The 23345-nt window shown below is 35.8% G+C and overlaps 2 protein-coding genes across 2 annotated transcripts; one reads left to right on the top strand and one right to left on the bottom strand.

Moving 5' to 3' along the window:
* Window positions 1-7439: 7439 nt before the first annotated feature.
* abtb1 (ankyrin repeat and BTB (POZ) domain containing 1) lies at window positions 7440-14733 on the bottom strand. Its single transcript, XM_065248198.2, has 12 exons — window positions 14511-14733; window positions 13669-13731; window positions 13529-13584; window positions 13283-13427; window positions 13053-13212; window positions 12829-12874; window positions 12627-12743; window positions 12416-12528; window positions 11714-11812; window positions 11128-11295; window positions 9385-9585; window positions 7440-8768 (listed from the first exon to the last, which is right to left on the bottom strand). Exons 1-12 carry the CDS (start codon window positions 14564-14566, stop codon window positions 8562-8564), a joined length of 1431 nt encoding a protein of 476 aa, XP_065104270.1. The 5' UTR covers window positions 14567-14733; the 3' UTR covers window positions 7440-8561.
* Window positions 14734-19516: 4783 nt separating this feature from the next.
* On the top strand, window positions 19517-22942 carry LOC135730319 (keratin, type II cytoskeletal 8). Its single transcript, XM_065248201.1, has 8 exons — window positions 19517-19930; window positions 20823-21031; window positions 21298-21358; window positions 21478-21573; window positions 21650-21814; window positions 21932-22057; window positions 22213-22433; window positions 22774-22942. The coding sequence occupies exons 1-8, from the start codon at window positions 19658-19660 to the stop codon at window positions 22817-22819; spliced, it is 1197 nt and encodes a 398-aa protein (XP_065104273.1). The 5' UTR covers window positions 19517-19657; the 3' UTR covers window positions 22820-22942.
* The last annotated feature ends 403 nt before the right edge of the window (window positions 22943-23345 follow it).

The raw sequence follows: 23345 nt of genomic DNA, 5'->3' as shown, positions 1-23345 counted from the left end.
AGACACGCACGCGCTCGCTGCACATCGCTCGCGATTATGTCGCTTAACTGATTTAAAAAAAAAAGAGAGAATCTTCTATGAGCCGCATGGAGGATCAGACAGCTTCAAACTCAGGACGATTAATATCTCACTGAAGACATTTGTGTATTGCTAAAATATAATCGTTTAACTGTGTAAGATTGGTACCTGACAAACAAATAAAAATATGCTTAAATAAATCCGTATGAAACGATTTTTAAACAGATTGATTTAGGAACCACAAACGTATGTGATTTGTCCACCCTCCTCAGCGGGGAGAAAAGTAACATACAGCAAAAAAATATATTTTCAAATATAATTTTTAATTTATTTCAAAATATTTAAAAATACTGAAATATATTTTGAAATATGTTTACAAAAATTTATTTTTTCCTATATATTTTAATATATTCTTAAAAAATATATATTTTATGGCATTATATTCACGTCGCATTGGAAATAAACTTTGTATGTTATAAACTTGTAAACATAACATTGAAAAGATTAAAATTAAATAATTTTTTAACTGCAAAAATATACTTATATTTGTATATTTTATATATACTTTATTTATTTTATATAAGCTTTTATATTTTGGTTTGAAAAATATATTTTGCTGTATGGGTTGTAAAATTTAAAATATATTTGTTGCCCTGAAATACATTTTGAAATATATGTTAATATTAGAAGGTTAAAACAAAATATAGTTTCAAATTCAAAAATATATTTAATTAAGCTTTAGCCTACTTTCTACAAAATGTATTTAGCATATATATTGCTGTAGGTCTATGGGGTACCACATCATGTTTCCGTTTCGGCTGTGCTGCGGTCTGTCTGAATTTTTTCTTAATGATAAAAAATATATATGTCTATTGTATGTATTAAAAGTATGAGTTAATTTACGTATTAATATAATATGTTAAAGCGGTATAATTTTTATTTAGACCCATCGAACCTGATCATTCCAAAGCAACATCCGGGCTAACTAATTGTTCTACTTTTATGGCCGTGTCCCAAATGGCGCACTTCATGTGTGCTCATCAGCGCCCCCTTTACACCCTTGATGCGGTCTTAGGCGAAGCCCGCACTGCTGCAGGCTCCACGCGCTTTACCTACCCAAAAGACCTGGGAAAGACCAATCAGATGACGGATAGGAGGAGTTCACACTGATGGGCAACTTCTCTTCCTATTTCCGGCGTGACGCTCGAGTCTGTCCCAAAATACGAGTCCGGTGCACCCTCGTGGACTCACGTCAAGGGTCCCTAAAGTCTGCACTAAGTCATCAAAGTGTGGACTCTAAGGAATTCCACAAATCCAGATTGTGCCATTTAGGACAAGGCCTGAATCCCAGTCTCAATTTTGAGTTGCGCATGCGTGCTGTGAATCAGGAAGGAGACGATGCTTGCGTCACTGTCCTGGAAAGCCATGCTATCACATTAATCCCTCTGACTGACACAGGATCAAATATTTCTGAGGGAGGTTTGAGGTGTTGACCGTGCTTAGAGAAATACTCCAGATCTAGAAGTCCTCATGGGGTCACATGAGGGGCTCAGTGACCCTATAAAGGGATTATCTACCCAGACTCAAAACTTTGGGATCAACTTAGAGAAGAAGAAAATAGTGTGGGAGGGGACAGCATATGTCCAAAGTCTGATCGTATTGTAAAAATCCTGGGCTAAAACTCCCATAAAACATTTCTGCCAACCACAGCTAAGCCAAAGGATTTTGATCTTCGTGGTGTTTTTCCATGAGTTGTTTACTCAAGAGAGTGCCAGATTTTAACAACATTCACATCTTGGGTTTTCTTATCTGCTTCATAAAATCTTACTCATGAGTCTTAATGTCGTAATGACATGATTATAATCCAAGGTCATCTATTATTAGGGAAGTATAAGATCTGTTCTACATAAACACTTTCATTTGGAAATAAAGGTGCAAAAAGTTGACTATATGCTTTCATTTTTATTTCTTATATAATTATGCAACGTGTTGTGTTGTTATTTAACCTATGCTGGTTTGTTTAAACCAAAATGCTGGGGTTAAAGCTATGGAAATAAGCTTGAATTTATAGGCACAGCTATTCTGCAAATGCAGCACAGTGTTACTCTTATCTTGTATAATGTTTTCGATCATCAATATTCAAGTTTTATTCTGACACTGATGTGTGAGTTTGTCTAGACAGATGGTTGGTCCATGTGTCCACACTGTGCATCTCACCAGGATGTTAGTCAAAGTGTTGAGAGCTGCCTCCATTGTTACCTCTCGCTGGTTCCGATCTATTATTTGTCGCTACAGTTTGTGCATGCACACAAAAAGACATGCACACAAACGCTCATACATACAAAGTAGTCTAATAACAAATGCTTGGTTCCATGCTGTCAGCCAAGTGTCTTGGAAAACATCAGCTGACCATCAGCATTGTTCCACTGTGTAATATTGCGTGTCTGATATATACTTGTTAAATGGTCAGAATACATAAGCCTATAAAACATTGTTTCTGTAGCTCAGTTGGTAAAGCATTATTCCAACAATTCAATTCCCTGGGAACACTCTATAGATAAAATGTATACTTTGAATGCACTGTAAATCGAATTTTGACAAGACTCTGCCAAATGTGAAAGCATTATAAGGTGGAGTCTTTGAGCGGTCATGAGTGGGACGTAATCAATGTGACATCACATTGATGGATCCCCAACAGCCTGTTTTGTGTTCTTGGTTTGCAGTTTAAAGGAGATTAGAGGAATCGATGGATTTGTTTCAATACACACTGGCGACTAATTTTCTGCTAGAAACACATTTGAAAGTGCATTTTTTAGGATGGGGGCCTTTAAGGATCTTAATATCAGTGTGTTTGCTCTGACAATCTCGTAATTTTAAATCTGTAGGTCTACCAAACACTCATTTTGTGAACTTTTAAACCAAGTTCAAGTCAGCAAAAAATCTAATAGTTTTGCACAGTAAGGGTATTTAAATCTTTTGTAAAGGTTAAGCACGTCTGTATTCTGTGTTGCCAGGTTTGTTCGCTGCTCTCTGGAGCCGTTGGTGACCCAGGAGGAGATTAATAAGTGAAGGTAATGGAACAGGTTGTTTTATGTCTTTGCCAAAATAATACCCGTAAATCAGCTCAGCTCTGGAGTGCGTAGTCAGCTATAAATCAAGATCAAATGTGTCGTGTAATTCAGGGTCACTGTAGACACGTTCGCGTATTTCACATGGTTTGATCTGCGGTTTAATGAACAGTTGTTTAAGTTCGATTTGACTGTGATGTGAAGCAGGTGGACTATGTAAAGTCATGTGATATAGTTAAGCCTCTTTCCCTCTCATACATACTCTGACTGCGTTTGTATGTGTGTGTAAGGGTCAATTGGGCTCTTTGGGAAAACTGAAATATTTCATAAACACACAAACAGCGTAAACACACAGTGACACATACAGGATTGCATTATAAATACAACACACTTTCCACAATCCTTTGATCTCATCACAACAGAAAATTCTTGTAAATGGTCTGTTTACTTCCTCTAGAGATATGCTATCAGTACTTTAAACATCTTTTACAACTGTTTTAATTATATTATTTATATTTATGCTTTGAGCAGACAATTTTATCCAAAGTGACTTAAGGTGCATTTACAATTTAAGAGATAAGAACTTTATTCTCCCCGAAGGAATTTTTTTTTAAAAGAAAATCGTATAATTCCTAAAATAAAAATAAATAAATTTAAAATAAAAGTTTAAAAACACGAAGACAATGAGTTACTCGTCACGGCAGGCTCCCGTCCTGACCGGCACCAGAAAGATACGTGTGTCATCCCTGGGGATTGAGCCCATGACCTTTGCATTGCTAACACAATGATCTACCAGCTGAGCTACAGGAACACTGTACTGTATTATCCAGCCAAGGAACGCTCCATTATATACAGTATAAACACTGTATGATAAGCTGCTGGAGAACTGATGAAATATTTTGTTTTGTATTTGATTTTATGGTGAGATATTTATCTGCAGTTTTCATTAATCAGTGTTTGGTTTCTGTAAAAAAATCTGATACTTCAGACTTGACATTCTCTCTTAGAAATATTATCATAATTATGAAGCATGTACTATTGGCTAGAATCATGTTATATTAAATGAGCAGTGTTGGAGAAAGTTACTTTTAAAAGTAATGCATTACAATATTAAGTTAAAAGTCATTACTTTGTTACTTTTCATGGAAAGTAATACTAAGGTTACTTTTAAGTTACTTTGCATAACTTTTTCTTACTTGACTAAGGCTTGATCTCCTTGCAGGTGTTTTTTATGACTGAGAAGTTTTGCATTCAGATATTGCATATTTCCATCGCAAAAATGTCAAGCTCTGGCCTGCCATCTCCGTTTCTGACTCAAACTGTTCCCGCTCAGGCGTGCACGCATAGAGTGCGTAATTCTATGTTATTCTTTTTTTTATCAAATTAATTAAACTGAAAAGTAACTTGAGTTGCTTTTTAATAAAAGTTACTCAAATATTAATGTGTACATTTATAAAGTAATGTGCAGAGCTTGGTAGATTACTTATGAATTGTAATTTGTTACTGATCTGACCACTTTTGGATTACATTTAGATTACTTTTCACATCTTATTTGATTTCAAATATATAAAGAGGGGGAAAATATATTCAATTCCATTTCATCAACAAGTCTTAAAAACTCATTTTTATAGTGCAATGTACGGACAGTTAATACTTCACAATACTAACTCTAATTTACTTTGTTATTACACTGTAAAAAATACTTTGCTGCCTTAAAAATTTTTGTTGAATCAACTCGGATTTACAAGTCATTTCAACTAACTATTATTTATCTTGACTAGAGATGAGTTTTTATAACTACAGATGAGTTGTTATAACTTATAAAATTAAGTTGACTTTTCTCAACTATATTTTATAAGTTGGGACAACTCATTTCTGTTGACATGACTTGTAAATCTGAGTTGATTTAACAAAAAATTTTAAGGCAGCAAAGTATTTTTTACAGTGTAGTGTCAATTGATAGTAACACACTGAATAAAAACTAAATCACTCTTCAAAACATATTTACTTAATTTTAAGTAAATAAAAGCAAAACAGCTACATTGCAAAAATTTACATTGAATTTCACAAAATTCACGGCAACAACATTGCTAGATCTAAAATTTCACCTCACAAATTTTCACCTCACAAATAAAACTGAAGTGTTTCTTTAAACCACGAGTTTCTTTAAAAATGAAATGGTGTCTATACGCAAGTTTTATTTTGACATAGGTGGGGAAATAAATAAAATTGTCTTCAGAGCCGCATTGTCACAAAGATTTATCGCTGTTTACTTGAACAATAGTAAAATAATATTTTTGTTATCATAAACTTATTTATTAAGGTTACAGGCCAAAAACAACAAATATACAACAAGTCTATTTTAATAATTACTTTTTGTTAATCCAAACTTTTTGGTGATGCCAGTAAAAATTCTGGCAATAGCAAGTTAAAAACTGAACCAAAATATTTCCTCTAGATCTGCTTTATTTTAAATTAAATGAGTAATATGTAAAAATCAGACGGACATCAGTGGTAATACAAATAGATTCATTGTTTGGTCGAAATTATTGCTAGAGTCAATTCAGTGTTCCTTGAATATTGGCAGGGACATGTCCTTAGCATTCCTACCCAAATCAACGCCTTTGCATCCAGTGATCAAACTCTGAGTTCTGCTTAATTTGCATCTTGTCTAAAGTAAGCGGTATGTACATTTATTATGAAAAATGTAAAAAAAGAGATTTACAAAATTGTGAACATCATACTGCCATAGTGTGAATAATATGTAATAATGTAATCCATAAAAAAGTAACAGTAGTCTGATTATGAGTATTTTAAAGTACTTGATTTTTGGAATCGGATTACGTAATCCAGTTTACATTTAATCCATTACTACCCAGCTCTGGTGATGCCTTACTTTACTCGTTACTTCAGAAAAGTAAATTATTACGTAATGCACGTTACTTGTAATGCAATACCCCAACACTGTAAATATGAGTTTATTGACCAAAGCATTTAAGATTACAAGATACAAAATGATCAAGTGTAACTCAGTTGGTAGAGCATTGCGTTAGCAGCACAAAGGTTGTAGGTTTAATCCCGGGTAACACAAATACATATACCTTGAATAAACTTTGTTGCTGTGGATAAAATCATCTGCCAAATGCATACATGTAAAATATAAATGATTGTGAACTAATCTCAGGCCTTTTCTAAAAAGACCCTCTCACAGAAACCAGACAGAGTATAATGTATATATAAAATATTCAGCGTCTGATGACGCATAAATAAGTAATAGCACATTTTACAAGTAATGTTTCTTCCTTAAAATCAGTGTATGGTACTGATTTAATATTCCACTTGAAATAAACCCTCCACTGGAGATGACATCATATGATGATGGTAACTCAAGAGAGTGATGTGAAGTGGGCGATGCTGTAGTGGTGGTGCTGATGCTGAGGGGTTTGTAGGTGTACTGTAGGTCGGTTTAAATTCAGGGGGAAGATAAGACCTAGTTACCATACCCAGATTCAAATGATCCACTGCTGTCTCTGGTTAAGTACAACCTGAGCCTGTATGACTCAAGATCTTCGGTCTGATGATAAATGTTTGGGAAAGCTGACTACATCTTTTGCTCTCTTTCTCTCTCTCTCTCTCTCTCTCTCTCTCTCTCTCTCTCTCTCTCTCTCTCTCTCCTTGAGCTAGTTGTCATGGTAATTCTCAGTCCTGTTGCCTAGGACAACCCAGAATCCCCCTCTTCATCCTGACAAGTTAACAAACTTCAGCAAATGTGTGTATGCTGTGAAATTATAAGGGAATTAGAAAGGGAATTTTAAGGGAAATAGAAATCATTATTACTGACGCAGAGGCTTGTCTACCTATTTCTACACCAAACAAACTCTTATCTGTTGAATAAATAACTCTACTATAGTTTAGTAGTAGTTTAATCTGTTATGATATATGAGGAAAGGGAGTGGATCAGGCTGAAATGAACCGATGCATGCCAGTTACTGAGCTGATAAAACAATAGAAATCTACACAGACAAAATTGATGATAGGCGCCGACTCCAGGGACATTGAGTTACGAAACATTTATAAATGAATTAATAAGCGTCTGACGTATACTTGAGAGTCAGAAAATGTAGAATAAAGGATTTGTTCTTCACTCTGTGAACTAATGCAGAGCGCCCCCTTCAGGTCAAAATGAATAAAGCATCTTACTGATCTTGATCAAAATAATGCAGTACAAAAGTGAGACAGGAGGAAGTCTCTGGATTTTGTGAAAATATAAAAACTAATAAAAGTTATTCCAAAAACCATCTTTATGTCAAACAGCTAGCATTAGTATAACACAAAATCAAACAGATCCACAAATATGACATAAATATTATTTATTTTTTGCTCATCTATGTACATCATGTTGCAGTATCCCACATAAACTGACACGAAAGGAAATGTCAATGTATCCGATAGTAAACAATAACATTTATGGCACTCATAAATGCTCTTACACATTAAGTGCCATTTGTGGGAATTCACATCAGCACATCGTTCAGTAACATAAACCTGCGCTTATACAAAGCGCTGCTACTCAAATGCTGTCGATTTAAACCACATCATGCAGATGTGACTTATAAGAGCACCCTAAAACAGAACAAATAAAAGACCATGAAATAAAAGCAAATAAGAAAAAGTAGACAAGCTAAATGTTTTGGTGTAGGAAGAAAGCAGGATGGGAGAGAACTCAAAATTATTTTGTTGAAGACTGATGTCTAAATCTTTGGATGCAATGCTAGAGAAATGTAAATGTAAGTGCTGGAAGAATGAGCATAAATACATAAGCAGTCACCTATCACACAAATACCAGAAAAATCCAAATGTAATCCTTCGTATATCAAGTATATAGCTGTCACTCCAATCACAACAAAACATGAGACTGCATTATTTTTTTGGAATTCAGAAATGTTAAAGCAAACTCTTTCCATAATTCCTCTTCAAATGCATTTAAACAAATCTTGCAGCCTATACAAAATTTCCATCCTATTTTACTTGACTTTGTATCTATGCTGTAAGTGATCAATCAAATGAAGCGTTCATGTTTTGTGCTCAGCATCTTCAAAACCAAACCTCTCTGTAAAGCCTTGTATTCTGCTACACGATGAATCTGGAAGAAAGAACGGCACGAGCCCCAACATCATCGTGACATCACAGACAATGCTGTCCTGTAACACAACACTCACTGCTACTGCGATTATAAAATTGTTCTCATCTCTATGCAGTGAGAAGTGTACAGGAACAACACACAATGCTATATTAAATGCTAGTTTGAATAACTCACACCAACAGCTTGCCACTACAATGCATGCACTCTTAGTATCCGTAGCGTCTTACTGCTATTGTGATGTTAGTTTGCTACAGACTATTGTTTAATGTGCATAGGAAGCATTTATTGTGTAAATGCTCTCTCTGTGTCATTTTCATCTCTGTGTCTTTTTCTTAGCACTCGAGACCAATGCTGGCCAGCAGGAGCTCAAGGGCACTGAGTTTCTGGTTGGCCTCCTCGATGGCGCTGTACGTCTGAACGTTGCTGGCGATGTGGAAACGGATCTCATCCACCAGAGGGATTGAATCAGTTTCCTGCCTGGCGGCCACATTCCCAGCATCCTCTCTTATCATATCTGCAAACTCAGGTCTCTCCACAAGCTGAAACACACATGCAAGAAATATTAAATTATGCCCAAAAAAATTGCATTAAATTATACTATTGCTACAGCAACTAAAGCACACGAAAGATATTGCGTGTCGCATTGTAAAATTGCATTGCAAAGTATTTTATCCATCAGTATGAATTAATAATATTTAATAAAAACAAAAAAATAACTATTGCGATGTATTTCTGAGTAAAGCTGCAACTTTTTTTGCTTGAAAACAAACTATATCCTGCATACATTAAAAATTGTCTCTTTACTTTACACCGAACCGCAATGGTACGTTTATAACAATTAATTTAAACTATGTAGAGATTGCAACTTTAAAGGTAAGGTAGGCAGGAGATCCTATCATTGCATTCTGACCTAAAGCATTGATTGGATGAACATTTTAGTGCCATTCACAGAAAATATATATATTTATATAATAATATTTAGACCAAAATATTGCTATGTGAAGAAATTTTCAACAAGCATAAAAAAATGGTTTCTAAACATTTTAAGAAAGTAAATTAAATTTGAATGCATTTTGACTTAATGATCATGGACTTATGTTGCACATCTGTGAGCATCATTCATGTAAACGTACACAGTTTTTGTACTGTACATACTCGTTCAATGATTTTGGCCATGTATTCTGTGCACTGGTCTTCTAGACGCGAGAGCCGAAAGAGTTTTGCCGTCTTCCAGACTTGCAGCACGTTTTCCTCATTGAGCAGAGCAGCCAGAGTTCTGCCGCACAGACGCTTCAGACCGGGCAACAGGTACATATCAGCAACACACAAAACCTCATAGACGTTCTCATGAGACAGCTGGAACACAGTGACAGAGTCTTAAGTACATTCTGTGTTTATATAAAATAACATTGACTAAAACCCCAGTCAAGTCCGAACAGATAGCTCATAAAGTACAGCATAGATCTTCAACAGGGAGTCTGGGGCCCCTTGGGGGTCCGTGGTGGTATTTGTGGGGGTCCTCAAAATATTGTTTGAATTCAAAATATTTTGTGGAGAAATTAAATTTGGAAAAAAAACAATGCATTAACAGGCTAATAGTGGAAAAAACTTGGATTAAAATTCCCAGTTTAAAATATATTCAGTAAATTTTTAATATTATGTATTGTAGCATTAACAGTATGATCTGTGTAAACAAAATATGCTAATTTTAATATCTTTGAAACGTTAAAATCAAGTCTTTTTTAAAAATGCTTTTCCTCTCTATCCAAAATTTTGTCCTTGTTTACTTACCCTCAAGTTGTTCCAAAGCTGTATAAATGTCTTTGTTCTGCTGAATACATGAAGATATTTTAAAGAATATTTGTAACAGATTAGATCTGGAGCACCACTGACTTCCACAGTAGGAAAAATAATACTATGGAAGCGAATGGTGCCCCAGATCTGTTATTAACGTTTTTCAAAATATCTTCCTTCGTGTTCAGAACAAAGAAATTTATATAGAACTCAGAACAAAGAAATGTATACAGGTTTGGAACAACTTGAGGGTGGGTAAATTAATGATTTTCATTTTTCAGTGAACTATCTCTTTAACTCTTTCCTCGCCATTGACATTGAAAACGCTTTACTGCCAATAACGCTTCTTCACGGCAATCCATATTTGCGCTATTATCCACCAGGTGGCGCTTTTACCCAACTTATACAACACTGAGGCATCCACTGATCCAAAGCAGTAAAAACTCTGTGTTTTGATCATCGTTTTGAATCGGATCTCTAAAAAAAGTTTACAAAAATGCAACTTAATATTGTACGTTTATATGAAGAGTTTCGCGCAAAACAAGATAACTATTATTATGTTATCATGTTATTATTTTGTTTTGTGGTGCTTTATTTTTTAAATATATGAAGGTTTAAATCAAAACAAACCAACTGCAGTTGAATTGATATTAATTGGAATGCACAACCAAAAAACAAGATTACTGAAAATCTTCTCGCTTTGCAACGAAACTCTTCATATATTTAAAGAAGAAATTTTTTTGGAAAGCATTAAACGTTTGTGAAAATCATAAAAAATGCTTGCGCTGGCATCTTAAAAAAAAAAAACGCTAGCGGGGAAGAGTTAAGGGGTCCTCAGCTTGAAAAAGGTTGAAAACCTCTGCAGTAGAGTGTATTAATAGCTTATATAATTGCAATGGTCAAGAAAAAGTGAAAAATTATCATATAAAACTAAACACTTTGACAAAATAAATGACTTTATGTATATTATTTTTATGCATTTGGCAGATCCTTTAAAATGACTTACAGTCCATGCAAGGTAATTATGAAACACCTTGTTTCATAATCCTCCATTTAAAAGATTTGATCATAGTGTTACATGTCAGTGACGGTGTGTGTGTGTACCTGAGTGTTGTCGCTGTAGATGTAATAGAGGATTCTAGTAAACAGATCATGTGACACATCGTGCAGGGTGATCACAGGAGTACCAGGATGAGCCTGCAGTGTTTCACCTTCACTAAAGTGATCTTCCAGCAATGCCTTAAAATAATCACTGCGTCCACAGAAAAATGCCTGCATGCACAAACACAAACAATGTTTAACCAACATAAAATAGCTCTTTTTAAATCTATCGCAAACACTAAACTTTCATTGTAATAAATGATTTCAAATTTTACAATTATAATATTTTTATTCCTTTACTCTGATGGGATAGTAGTTTTTGACAGGAAAGTAGAGGGTGGAGAGAAGGGGAACAGGATCGGGACAGGACCTTGAGCCGGGAATGTCGGGAATTGCGCTCTGGCACAATTGCTCTCTCATTTATTTATCGTGACTTTTTTAAGACTTTAAAAAAGGAAGATGAAGGAAAGGAAGTGATGGGGAGGAGAGGATGATAGGATCTCAGGTCATCCGAAGCGCTGTTGTTCAATATGTCAGGAGTGCTGACCACATCTCTGACATGATTACCATACTGTTAACAAACACTGGCCTTGTGACACAGGAAATCATATCCATCCACCCGGAAGCAGATGTCAGGATAACTCGGAAAACTGTCAGTTAGGTCAAAAGGAAGCTGACCGTATCCAACCTATGGGAACAGACAGAAAACTGTTTTAAATTAAAGGTAAAACTCCCAAAATAAACAGGGGATCACAGGGTAAAGATTTTGTTTTGCAGGGCTGGTTGGGCACTTGTTCACATCAGTACCTGGCCAAAACTTATTCTCCTTAACTTACCTTGTGAGATCTGATCTCTGGTGATGCATTTAAAATAGGGCTGTCAAAAGATTAAACGCGATTAACCGCATACAAAATAAAAGTTTGTGTTTGCATAATATATTTTGTGTGCATTATGTGTAATATATAAATGCACATACACATAAAAAAGTTATTTATGTATATATACATAAATGTCTCTTAAATAGAATACATGCATGTGTGCGTATATATATATATATATATATATATATATATATATATATATATATATATATATATATATTATAATTATAATTATTGTAATGCATTAACAAACTTTTGTATGCGATCGCGATGAATCATTTGACAGCCCTAATTTATATCAGCAAAATTTCCAATAAAATTCAATAAATCTCCCCAAAAAAGTCTGCAATGCTCGATCAAAAAAAAAAAAAAATGATGAAGCCAATGAATAAACAGGTCAAAGCCCTCACCCTAAGTTCATCTGGAAGAGCACTGTCAGCCAAAAGAGCCATCCCATCCTGAAGCTGAAAGTTGTGAGGGTCTAAAGTCAACACCTTTACACATGTGCCCGGCTTACTTGACACTTAGAGAAAAAAGAAAAAAAATGACATCAGCTCAAATCATAACTCACATACCTCGATTTTGAAGCGTGTGTGTTGTGTGAGTCGACTGGATCCTTACCAAACTCATACACCTGTTTGCACTTCACCTCCAGTTCTTCAATGAGCTCGCTGATCTTGCACTGTTTGGCCAGACGCTTACAGTCCTCTACATAATTCACATCGATGTCCAAACGGCCTGCAAACGAACCACAGAGATGAAAAGTCTGACGCTCAAGACACTGAACTCTGGAGACTCGTGAGCATTGAGATGTGATCCTTACCAGTGTAGAAATACTGCAGGATAGCGGCGAATGCAGCAGGATTCACCTGCAATAAGCAAAACAGAAGAGGATCATCTAACTTTGTTCTTCATTTAATTGAAAAACCGTTTGCATTAAAGCCATCCAGTGATTAGTAAACAGACACCTAGTTGAATCTGTTAGCACAGTCGATCAGAAGGTGCTTTGCTAACTTGTAATGTTGGGTGAAGTGAAACAGGACTTACCAGTGGATGTTTAAGAGGAATGGCACTCTTTCCCTTCCACTTGGTCTCCAGCATGTGAGCAAAATATTCGGACCGTGCACTCAGGACACAGCGGTGGGCTTTAAACATCTCTCCGTGCACCAGGAACGTCACATCACTGTAGTTACCCTGCTCCAAAAGTCTAAAACAGAGCAAACAATCAACCAGGGACTTTGGGAATGCCAAATTGTGTTTTTTTGCGTATGTCTTACGTCTGTAGGAACTGGTCGTAGTAATCTCTCTGCATGGCTTTAGCTGTGATACGCTTGTACTCTTTGAGCAGGCAGCGGATGGGGTCGCTCAACGCCCCGTACAGGCAGCGCTCGCCGTCAAACGTGTTCGCCTCGCATTTTGCCCCTGCCGTGGCAAAGACAATCATAACACATACAAATCAAAGGGTGTTTTGATATCATTTTGGACATGTAGTGTATACTGATGATGATGATCGCAGCGCTTACCGTTGGCGAGCAGGTACTGCACCAGTTCTTCATGTCCACAGAGACATGCATAATACCTCAAGACGAGACAGAAGATTTAAACATCACCGACGTCATAGACACTGACGTACATCAAAGACAATAGAAATGCAGACACTTACAGAGGTGTACTGTCCCATTTATCTCTGATGTTCAGCTCTACATCCCTCTGCTCAACCAGATACCTGAAGAAGGTAGAAAATTTTAATAAACACAGCAAAGAGATCAGATGCATCATCACATGTTTACATACAGTTTTGTGCATACTGCAGGAAATCTGCAGATGAAGTACACTAACTGTAGTATGTGGGGCCTGTGCTGTAGCAGTATGTTATCTCTGACACTCACATGCTTTTCCTTTTAAATCTGAGGCCACGCAGGGTCACATCCACAACATCTTAATGTTGCTACCAACTATACAGACCTTACTGAAACTACACAGACCTCATATATTGAGTTACATTTGCATATACAATATATAAATAGGACAAGTGCATTGTTTATTAGTGAATATCAAGTATCTATATAGCCTATAGGGTATGCACTTTGAGTTAAACATGCATATACAATACATAAAGAAAATATAGATCAAGTGTGTTTGTTTAGATGTGAATATCAAGTATCTATACAGCCTATAGGGTATGCACTTTGGATTAACCATGCATGTACAGTACAGTACATAAAGACAATATAGGTCAAGTGCGTTTGTTTAAATGTGAATATCAAGTATCTATAGACTATATAGGGTATGCACTTTGGGTTGAGTATGCATATACAGTATATAAAGACAATATAGGTCAAGTGCGTTTGTTTAGATGTGAATATCACTTTGGGTTGAACATGCATGTACAGTATATAGAAACTATATAGGACATTTGTTTGTAAATGTATTGTAAATGCTGTGCACGTTCGGTTTGAACTGATGCATCAGACCAAAACAACAACAAGTCCATCGTGATCAGACCTGACTCTGGCAATGTCGCCCTTTCTGCAGCTTGAAAACAAATCAAAAGCGTCCATCTGCGCGGCGATAAAGATCCTCTGAAATGCATTGAAACGGCCTGTTTAACAGGCTGCAGACACCGATGGTTCTGGAAAAAAACAAGCTGAAACTCTTTTCAGGGCCGACTGACGATGTCTGCTGTCTCCGTAAGTACTTACGAAACGTAAACAGGAAGTGCATTTGTCCACGCACAGCTGAGTTTTGACAAAGTCCCTTTAAGGAAAGTCACGTCACTCGACGGCCATATTTGACTCCTCCGGGCAGTCATAAGAGACCGAGTCCTATATACTTGAATGGGGATAGACTGTTATCTTTCAAATCGCTTGGTAAAGTCATAACAAAACAACATTTTTCCTGACAAATTATTAAACCAGGCATCAACTGTACTATAAATTGTGTTTCTCGCCAAAAACACTTTATTTTACAAGTTGATCAAGCTACTGCGCATGTGCAAAATCTGGCAAGCGCTCAGCAAAGCTTTGAATTAAAACCCTTCTCCAAAGAATTGTAAATCGAGATTTATTTTATTTTGTACTCATATTTATTTGGGGTCTTAATTAGGATTTTTTTTATTTTTTATTTTTAGGAAAAAGTATTATCCAGAACTCGAGTGGGAAAGACATTGGTGTGCTGTGGAATATACAATTGCTGTTTTTAGCGCCCTCATGTGGTGTGTAGTGGAATATTAAAGCGCTTTTTTTAAATTGTAGGACTGTGCAAATTTGCAAGTGCAATCAAATATGAAAAATATATGTGTAAATATGTACAAGGAATAATGAATAGATATGTACATGTTATGGAGTAAGTATGTAGAGACTGAAACTAAGGCGCCCTCTTGTGGTGGTTGTGGATATAAAAGCGCTGTTTAATTAGCGCCCCCTTGTGGTGTGTTGTGTTGTATTTCTCACTTGCCAATTTGCACAGTCCTATTATTTACATCTATCTATCTATCTATCTATCTATCTATCTATCTATCTATCTATCTATCTATCTATCTATCTATCTATCTATCTATCTATCTATCTATCTATCTATCTATCTATCTATCTATCTATCTATCTATCTATCTATCTATCTATCGCTTTAGTTTCTTATTTATATTAGCGCCCTCTTGTGGTGTGATGTGGAATATAAAAGCGCTGTTTTATTAGATGGATGGATAGATAGATAGATAGATAGATAGATAGATAGATAGATAGATAGATAGATAGATAGATAGATAGATAGATAGATAGATAGATAGATAGATAGATAGATAGATAGATAGATAGATAGATAGATAGCTTTTATATTCCAAAACACACCACAAGAGGGCGCTTTAGTTTCTTATTTATATAAGCGCCCTCTTGTGGTGTGTTGTGGAATATAAAAGCTCCATGGATGGATGGATGGATGGATGGATGGATGGATGGATGGATGGATGGATGCATGGATAGATGGATAGATAGATAGATAGATAGATAGATAGATAGATAGATAGATAGATAGATAGATAATTAAAAATTGTAGGACTGTGAAATTTGCAAGTGCAATTAAATATGAAAAATATATGTGTAAATATGTACAAGGAATAATTAATAGATAGCAGGATATGGCAAAAGAGTATGTACATGTTATGGAATGAGTATGTAGAGACTGAAGCTAAGGCGCCCTCTTGTGGTGGTTGTGGATATAAAAGCGCTGTTTCATTAGCGTCCCCCTTGTGGTGTGTTGTGTTGTATTTCTCACTTGCAAATTTGCACTGTCCTACTATTTCTATCTATCTATCTATCTATCTATCTATCTATCTATCTATCTATCTATCTATCTATCTATCTATCTATCTATCTATCTATCTATCTATCTATCTATCTATCTATCTATCTATCTATCTAATAAAACAGCGCTTTTATATTCCACAACACACCACAAGAGAGCGCGTTAGTTTCTTATTTATATAAGAGCCCTCTTGTGGTGTGGTGTGGAATATAAATGCGCTGTTTTATTAAATTAATGGATGGATGGATGGATGGATGATTAGATAGATAGATAGACAGACAGACAGACAGACAGACAGACAGACAGACAGACAGACAGACAGACAGACAGACAGACAGACAGACAGACAGACAGACAGACAGACAGACAGACAGATAGATAGATAGATAGATAGATAGATAGATAGATAGATAGATAGATAGATAGATAGATAGATAGATAGATAGATAGATTTAATTTGTAGGACTGTGCAAATTGGCAAGTGAGAAATACAACACAACACAAGGGGGCGCTAATAAAACAGCGCTTTTATATTCCAAAACACACCACAAGAGGGCGCTTTAGTTTCTTATTTATATTAGCGCCCTCTTGTGGTGTGTTGTGGAATATAAAAGCGCTGTTTTATTAGATGGATGGATGGATGGATGGATAGATAGATATATAAATTGTAGGACTGTGCAAATTTGCAAGTGCAATTAAATATGAAAAATATATGTGTAAATATGTACAAGGAATAATGAATAGATAGCAGGCTATGGCAAAAGAGTATGTACATGTTATGGAATAAGTATGTAGAGACTGAAGCTAAGGCGCCCTCTTGTGGTGGTTGTGGATATAAAAGCGTTGTTTAATTAGCGCCCCCTTGTGGTGTGTTGTGTTGTATTTCTCACTTGCCAATTTGCACAGTCCTATTATTTACATCTATCTATCTATCTATCTATCTATCTATCTATCTATCTATCTATCTATCTATCTATCTATCTATCTATCTATCTATCTATCTATCTATCTATCTATCTATCTATCTATCTATCTATCTATCGCTTTAGTTTCTTATTTATATTAGCGCCCTCTTGTGGTGTGTTGTGGAATAAAAAAGCACTGTTTTATTAGCTGGATGGATGGATAGATAGATAGATAGATAGATAGATAGATAGATAGATAGATAGATAGATAGATAGATAGATAGATAGATAGATAGATAGATAGATAGATAGATAGATAGATAGATAGATAGATAGATAGATAGCTTTTATATTCCAAAACACACCACATGAGGGCGCTTATATAAATAAGAAACTAAAGCGCCCTCTTGTGGTGTGTTGTGGAATATAAAAGCTCCATGGATGGATGGATGGATGGATGGATGGATGGATGGATGGATAGATAGATAGATAGATAGATAGATAGATAGATAGATAGATAGGTAGATAGATAGATAGATAGATAGATAGATAGATAGATAGATAGATAGATAGATAGATAGATAAAAATTGTAGGACTGTGCAAATTTGCAAGTGCAATTAAATATGAAAAATATATGTGTAAATATGTACAAGGAATAATGAATAGATAGCAGGCTATGGCAAAAGAGTATGTACATGTTATGGAATAAGTATGTAGAGACTGAAGCTAAGGCGCCCTCTTGTGGTGGTTGTGGATATAAAAGCGTTGTTTAATTAGCGCCCCATTGTGGTGTGTTGTGTTGTATTTCTCACTTGCCAATTTGCACAGTCCTATTACTTACATCTATCTATCTATCTATCTATCTATCTATCTATCTATCTATCTATCTATCTATCTATCTATCTATCTATCTATCTATCTATCTATCTATCTATCTATCTATCTATCTATCTATCTATCTATCTATCTATCTATCTATCTATCTATCTATCTATCGCTTTAGTTTCTTATTTATATTAGCGCCCTCTTGTGGTGTGTTGTGGAATATAAAAGCGCTGTTTTATTAGATGGATGGATGGATAGATAGATAGATAGATAGATAGATAGATAGATAGATAGATAGATAGATAGATAGATAGATAGATAGATAGATAGATAGATAGATAGATAGATAGATAGATAGATAGATAGATAGATAGATAGATAGATAGATAGATAGATAGCTTTTATATTCCAAAACACACCACAAGAGGGCGCTTTAGTTTCTTATTTATATAAGCGCCCTCTTGTGGTGTGTTGTGGAATATAAAAGCTCCATGGATGGCTGGATGGATGGATGGATGGATGGATGGATGGATGGATGGATGGATGGATGGATGGATGGATGGATGGATGGATGGATGGATGGATGGATGGATGGATAGATAGATAGATAGATAGATAGATAGATAGATAGATAGATAGATAGATAGATAGATAGATAGATAGATAGATAGATAGATAAAAATTGTAGGACTGTGCAAATTTGCAAGTGCAATTAAATATGAAAAATATATGTGTAAATATGTACAAGGAATAATGAATAGATAGCAGGCTATGGCAAAAGAGTATGTACATGTTATGGAATAAGTATGTAGAGACTGAAGCTAAGACGCCCCCTTTTAGTAGTGAGATTTACCACATCTATGTAACTCACTTATGAATGTATTTGTATGGTAATATGAAACTGTACTAATAAATTAATACAATTGTAAGATAACTGGCAAATACAAAACCTCTTACATTTTACATGGAAATATATTTGTACAACTTGGAACTTATTTTAATAAATTATAATAAAAAAGTAAAAACATTTTTTAAACATGAATAAATGAATTTTGGGCATGAATAAATAGTATTGTTATAAGTCTTCCAGCTTAATGTTGCTGCCATGTTCTGGTTTGTATTCCTGGTCTGGTTGTTTGTATTTTTCAGCTGGTCATGCAGCAAAACCACAAACCAGCTCAGGCTGTTTTTCCCTGTTTCATAATATGTAGGAACAAAGAGCACAATTTCAGTGAAAGCCTACAGAGAAATCACTTTACGCATTTTTGTACAAATACCTTCTCAAAGTATTGCTATGATCATAGGCTAACAAAAATGTTATGGTATGTCAGAAATGTTGGGGTTAATATATTGTGACATGTTAAACAGCAGCTTCGCTTCGCTTTTCATTTTTGTGTGCGTGACCCTGTCTGAATGCAGAGATTGTTTGCTTTGAACATGTGTTGAACAGGTTTTCCACAGAGAAGAATGCTGAATTTTTCTCATTTAAACACAAAGACACACCCCCATCTGTATGCACACAAGCCACCTGCATCTAAACAGACCAAACAGCCAGCTTCTGTGGAACTACACCACTTCATCTCTCCATACACCGGGGCTCTCTCTCAGTCTCTCTGGTCATGAGTATCTACAGGAAACCAGGGTCCAGCTTCAGCAGCCGGTCAGTGGGCTCAGCTCCTTATCTTGGATCACAGATACCCCGTCAGGGTAACTCCTATTTTGGCTTTGCGGATATGTCAACGATTGGGGTTCCCATCAAAGCAGTGTCCATTAACAGGAGTCTATTAACTCCAATGAGTGTCCAGCTGGACCCCACACTACAGGCTCTGCGAATCCAAGAGAAAGATCAGATCAAAGCTCTCAACAATCGCTTTGTCTCCCTTATCGACAAGGTGAGAAATATGCTTTTCAGTATTGAAAATGTACTTGGTTTAAAATGTACAGGTGCATCTCAATAAATTAGAATGTTGTGGAAAAGTTCATTTTTTCCCCTAAAAATTTAAGGGGGTCTTTTTTCAGATGTCCCCAGAGTATGTATGTGAAGTTCTTGCTCGAAAGACCACATAGATAATTTATTATAGCATGTTAAAATTAACACTTTGTAGGTGTGAGCAAAAATGTGTAGTTTTTGGGTGTGTCCTTTAAAATGCAAATGAGCTGATCTCTGCACTAAATGGCAGTGTTGTGGTTGGATAGTGCGGTATTATTATAATAAGATCCCCTTCTGACATCACAAGGGGAGCCACATTTCAATGATCTATTTTTATTTATTGAGATGCACCTGTATTTCCGACCTGTCAGTTCTGCAAATATTTCTGGATTGTTCAGTCCTTTTCATCTTAATATCATTATCATTTTTATACCAAAGAAGAAAGACCAACCACAAACAATACAACAGTTTATTTAATGCATACATTCATTCATTTTGCATATGCAAAGTGACTTAAATATGAGTAACATTTAGCCTTTAGAGTCAATAATAAAACCTATATGCTTGCAAACATCAATAGGATTGAAATTAAAGGAGAGGAAATAAATCTTTGATATCTGAGTTGTTTCTTCTTGAGAGCAATCAGATTAAATAAATGTGTTGCTTAATTTCCTCCTCTGATTTCTTTCCTGATATCAAAAACCCTAAAAATCTTGCACAGGTGTCTAAAATTTCAAATAAACATTAGTTCTTTTATGAATAAATCTGAATGTTTTTGAATTATATTATACATGCATTCTGTAGCTATTATTTCATTAATTTCTAAAGAATTATTCTGTCAAACACATGCACAGGTGCGTAAACTGGAGCAAGAAAACAAGATGCTGGAGACTAAGTGGCAGCTGCTACAGAACGATTCTAAACCCGAGTCTAAACTTGATCAGATGTTGGAGTCTTACATCAGATCTCTGAGAGCACAGCTGGACCTTGTGAAGAATGACAAGCAACACCTGGACATAGATCTTAAAAATGCTCGCGTGCAGGTGGAGGAAGAAAAGCAAAGGTTATTAATGTGACAAATCACCTTCAGTAAAAGCTTCTCTATAGCTCAGTAGTAAAGCATTGCGTTAGCAGCACAAAAGGTCATGGGGTCGACATAACACATATACTTAACACATAACAAATATTTTTTATTTTAAAAAATGCATGTCATGTGATGCACTGTAAGTTGTTTTAGATAAAAGCATCCAGTGTTTGAATTATATCAAAGATTATGATCCACAGACCATAATTTGAAAGTTAAACATGGTGTATGTAACATTCACCCAGGTTTGAAGATGAAATCAACCATCGAAACAGATCTGAAAGCGAGTTTGTTCTTCTGAAGAAGGTAAGACAGAAAATGAAATAGCATCAGGGTACAGATGGTGATGTCAGATGTTGCATGCATAAAAGTTATTTGCAAGATCATCCGCACAGCTAACAAGTGAACAAATGCGTCTCTGACAGGAAGTTGACTCAACTTACTTATGTAAAAGAGCCATGGAAGATAAAATTGCAGGACTCCAGGGGGACCTGAACTTTTTAAGGAGCTTCCATGAGCAGGTACATTGAGACGATCTATACATCTGTCAAATATCCATCAGGGGATCTTGTATAATCTTTATCTCTCTTCATGTAGGAGCTCCGTGAGCTGCAGGCTGAAGTAAAAGACATGTCTATCGTGGTGCAGATGGACAACAGCAGGCAGCTGGACATGGAGAAGATCATTGCTGATGTAAAGAGCCAGTATGAGGAAATATCAACACGCAGCCGTCAAGAAGCTGAGTCCTGGTATAGGAGCAAGGTGAAGACTGCGTGCTCAGACCTTTACATCTCAGTAAAAACTCTAATGAAGATACTAGTGTTTTTCTCTATTTTAACTTTACGTATGTGTATATCTCTCTTTACTTTGTTTCCGCAGTTTGACTTGATCTCCTCACAAGCCGATCAGTACAAAACTGAGCTGGGCAATAATAAAAGCACAATTGCTGATTTGAAAAGACAGATTAAGAGACTGCAAAGTGAGATAAACTCAGCTGTATCACAGGTAACACTCATCACTGCAGAAACTCATCACCATGGCAACACAGCATCCAGATAGATAACTTTAAAATCACAAGTGGAAGGCCAAAACTGTAAAAAATTTGTTAAAGTACTGTAGTGTGACAGCACCGGTTGTAATTCTCTAACATCACATTGTAGCGTGGCAGCGTGGAGGGGGACATCAAAGAGGTGGAGCGTAATGGAGGGGAGGCGGTGCTTGATGCGAAACAGCGAATCAAAATGCTGGAAGAGGCACATCTGAAAGCCAAACAGCACATGGCCAAACAGCTTCGTGACTACCAGGATCTGATGAATGTCAAACTGGCTCTGGATGTAGAGATCGCCACCTACAGGAAACTACTGGAAGGAGAAGAGAGCAGGTTCAATCATTTACTGAGATAAATTGAATGCTTAATATATTTAAAGTGTTTTATTTGTTCACTTTTACTATATTATAGTACTTTATACTATTATTAGGCTTTCCAATGTATTGCCATATATTTATATTACTATGGGGTGGTTTCCCAGACAGGGTTTATCCTAGTCCCAGATTAAAATGGATGTTTAAATTAGATTTAAATGTCTAAAGGCCTAGCCATTGATTAATCTAAACCCTGTCTTGAAAACTGCCCCTATATAAGTTATGAATGAACCGAAATAAGTGTTCAAAAGATCATCTTGCAGATAATAACTCCACACATCTGTTGTCTCTTCCATCAGGCTTGAATTCAATGTAAACATCTATCCAGTTCATAAACGCCTATAAACATCAACAATCTGACCTGTGTACACATTTACTCAACGGATCCTCAGTGACACAATCTCTGGTTTTTCCTCCTTGCGGGGTGATGACATCAGAGATCCAATAACAGAGAACAGAAGAAGAAAAGAGGAGATGATGCATAACAATGAATAAATATACTATCATGTTTTTCTTTAGAAAACCCACGTTCTTATTTCTTTCAACACACACACACACACACACACACACACATATAAATATATAGAGATAAACTGTTGTTAGCTTTTTATAAAAAACACATAGGGCAGTACAATGTTATTTTACTCTAACCGCAGGGTTATATGTAAGAATGGCAATTACCGGTACACTTCTCAAGAAGAGTCACCGCTGCAGGGCATAACATCTTTTTGGCATGTAAGTTTATATACTGTAATCCTGTCTTGGTTGAAATAAAAACTGGTTTGATTAGTTTCTCTAAAAACTGATGGGAACAAACCCACTTAAGACTTTAACACTCAAACACCTTTACCAAAACTCACAGACAACCATT

The sequence above is a fragment of the Paramisgurnus dabryanus genome, chromosome 11, assembly GCF_030506205.2.
Source record: "Paramisgurnus dabryanus chromosome 11, PD_genome_1.1, whole genome shotgun sequence".
NCBI lineage: Eukaryota > Metazoa > Chordata > Actinopteri > Cypriniformes > Cobitidae > Paramisgurnus > Paramisgurnus dabryanus.
The sequence above is the reverse complement of the archived record's forward strand: the minus strand, read 5'-3'. Positions and strand labels throughout refer to the sequence as shown.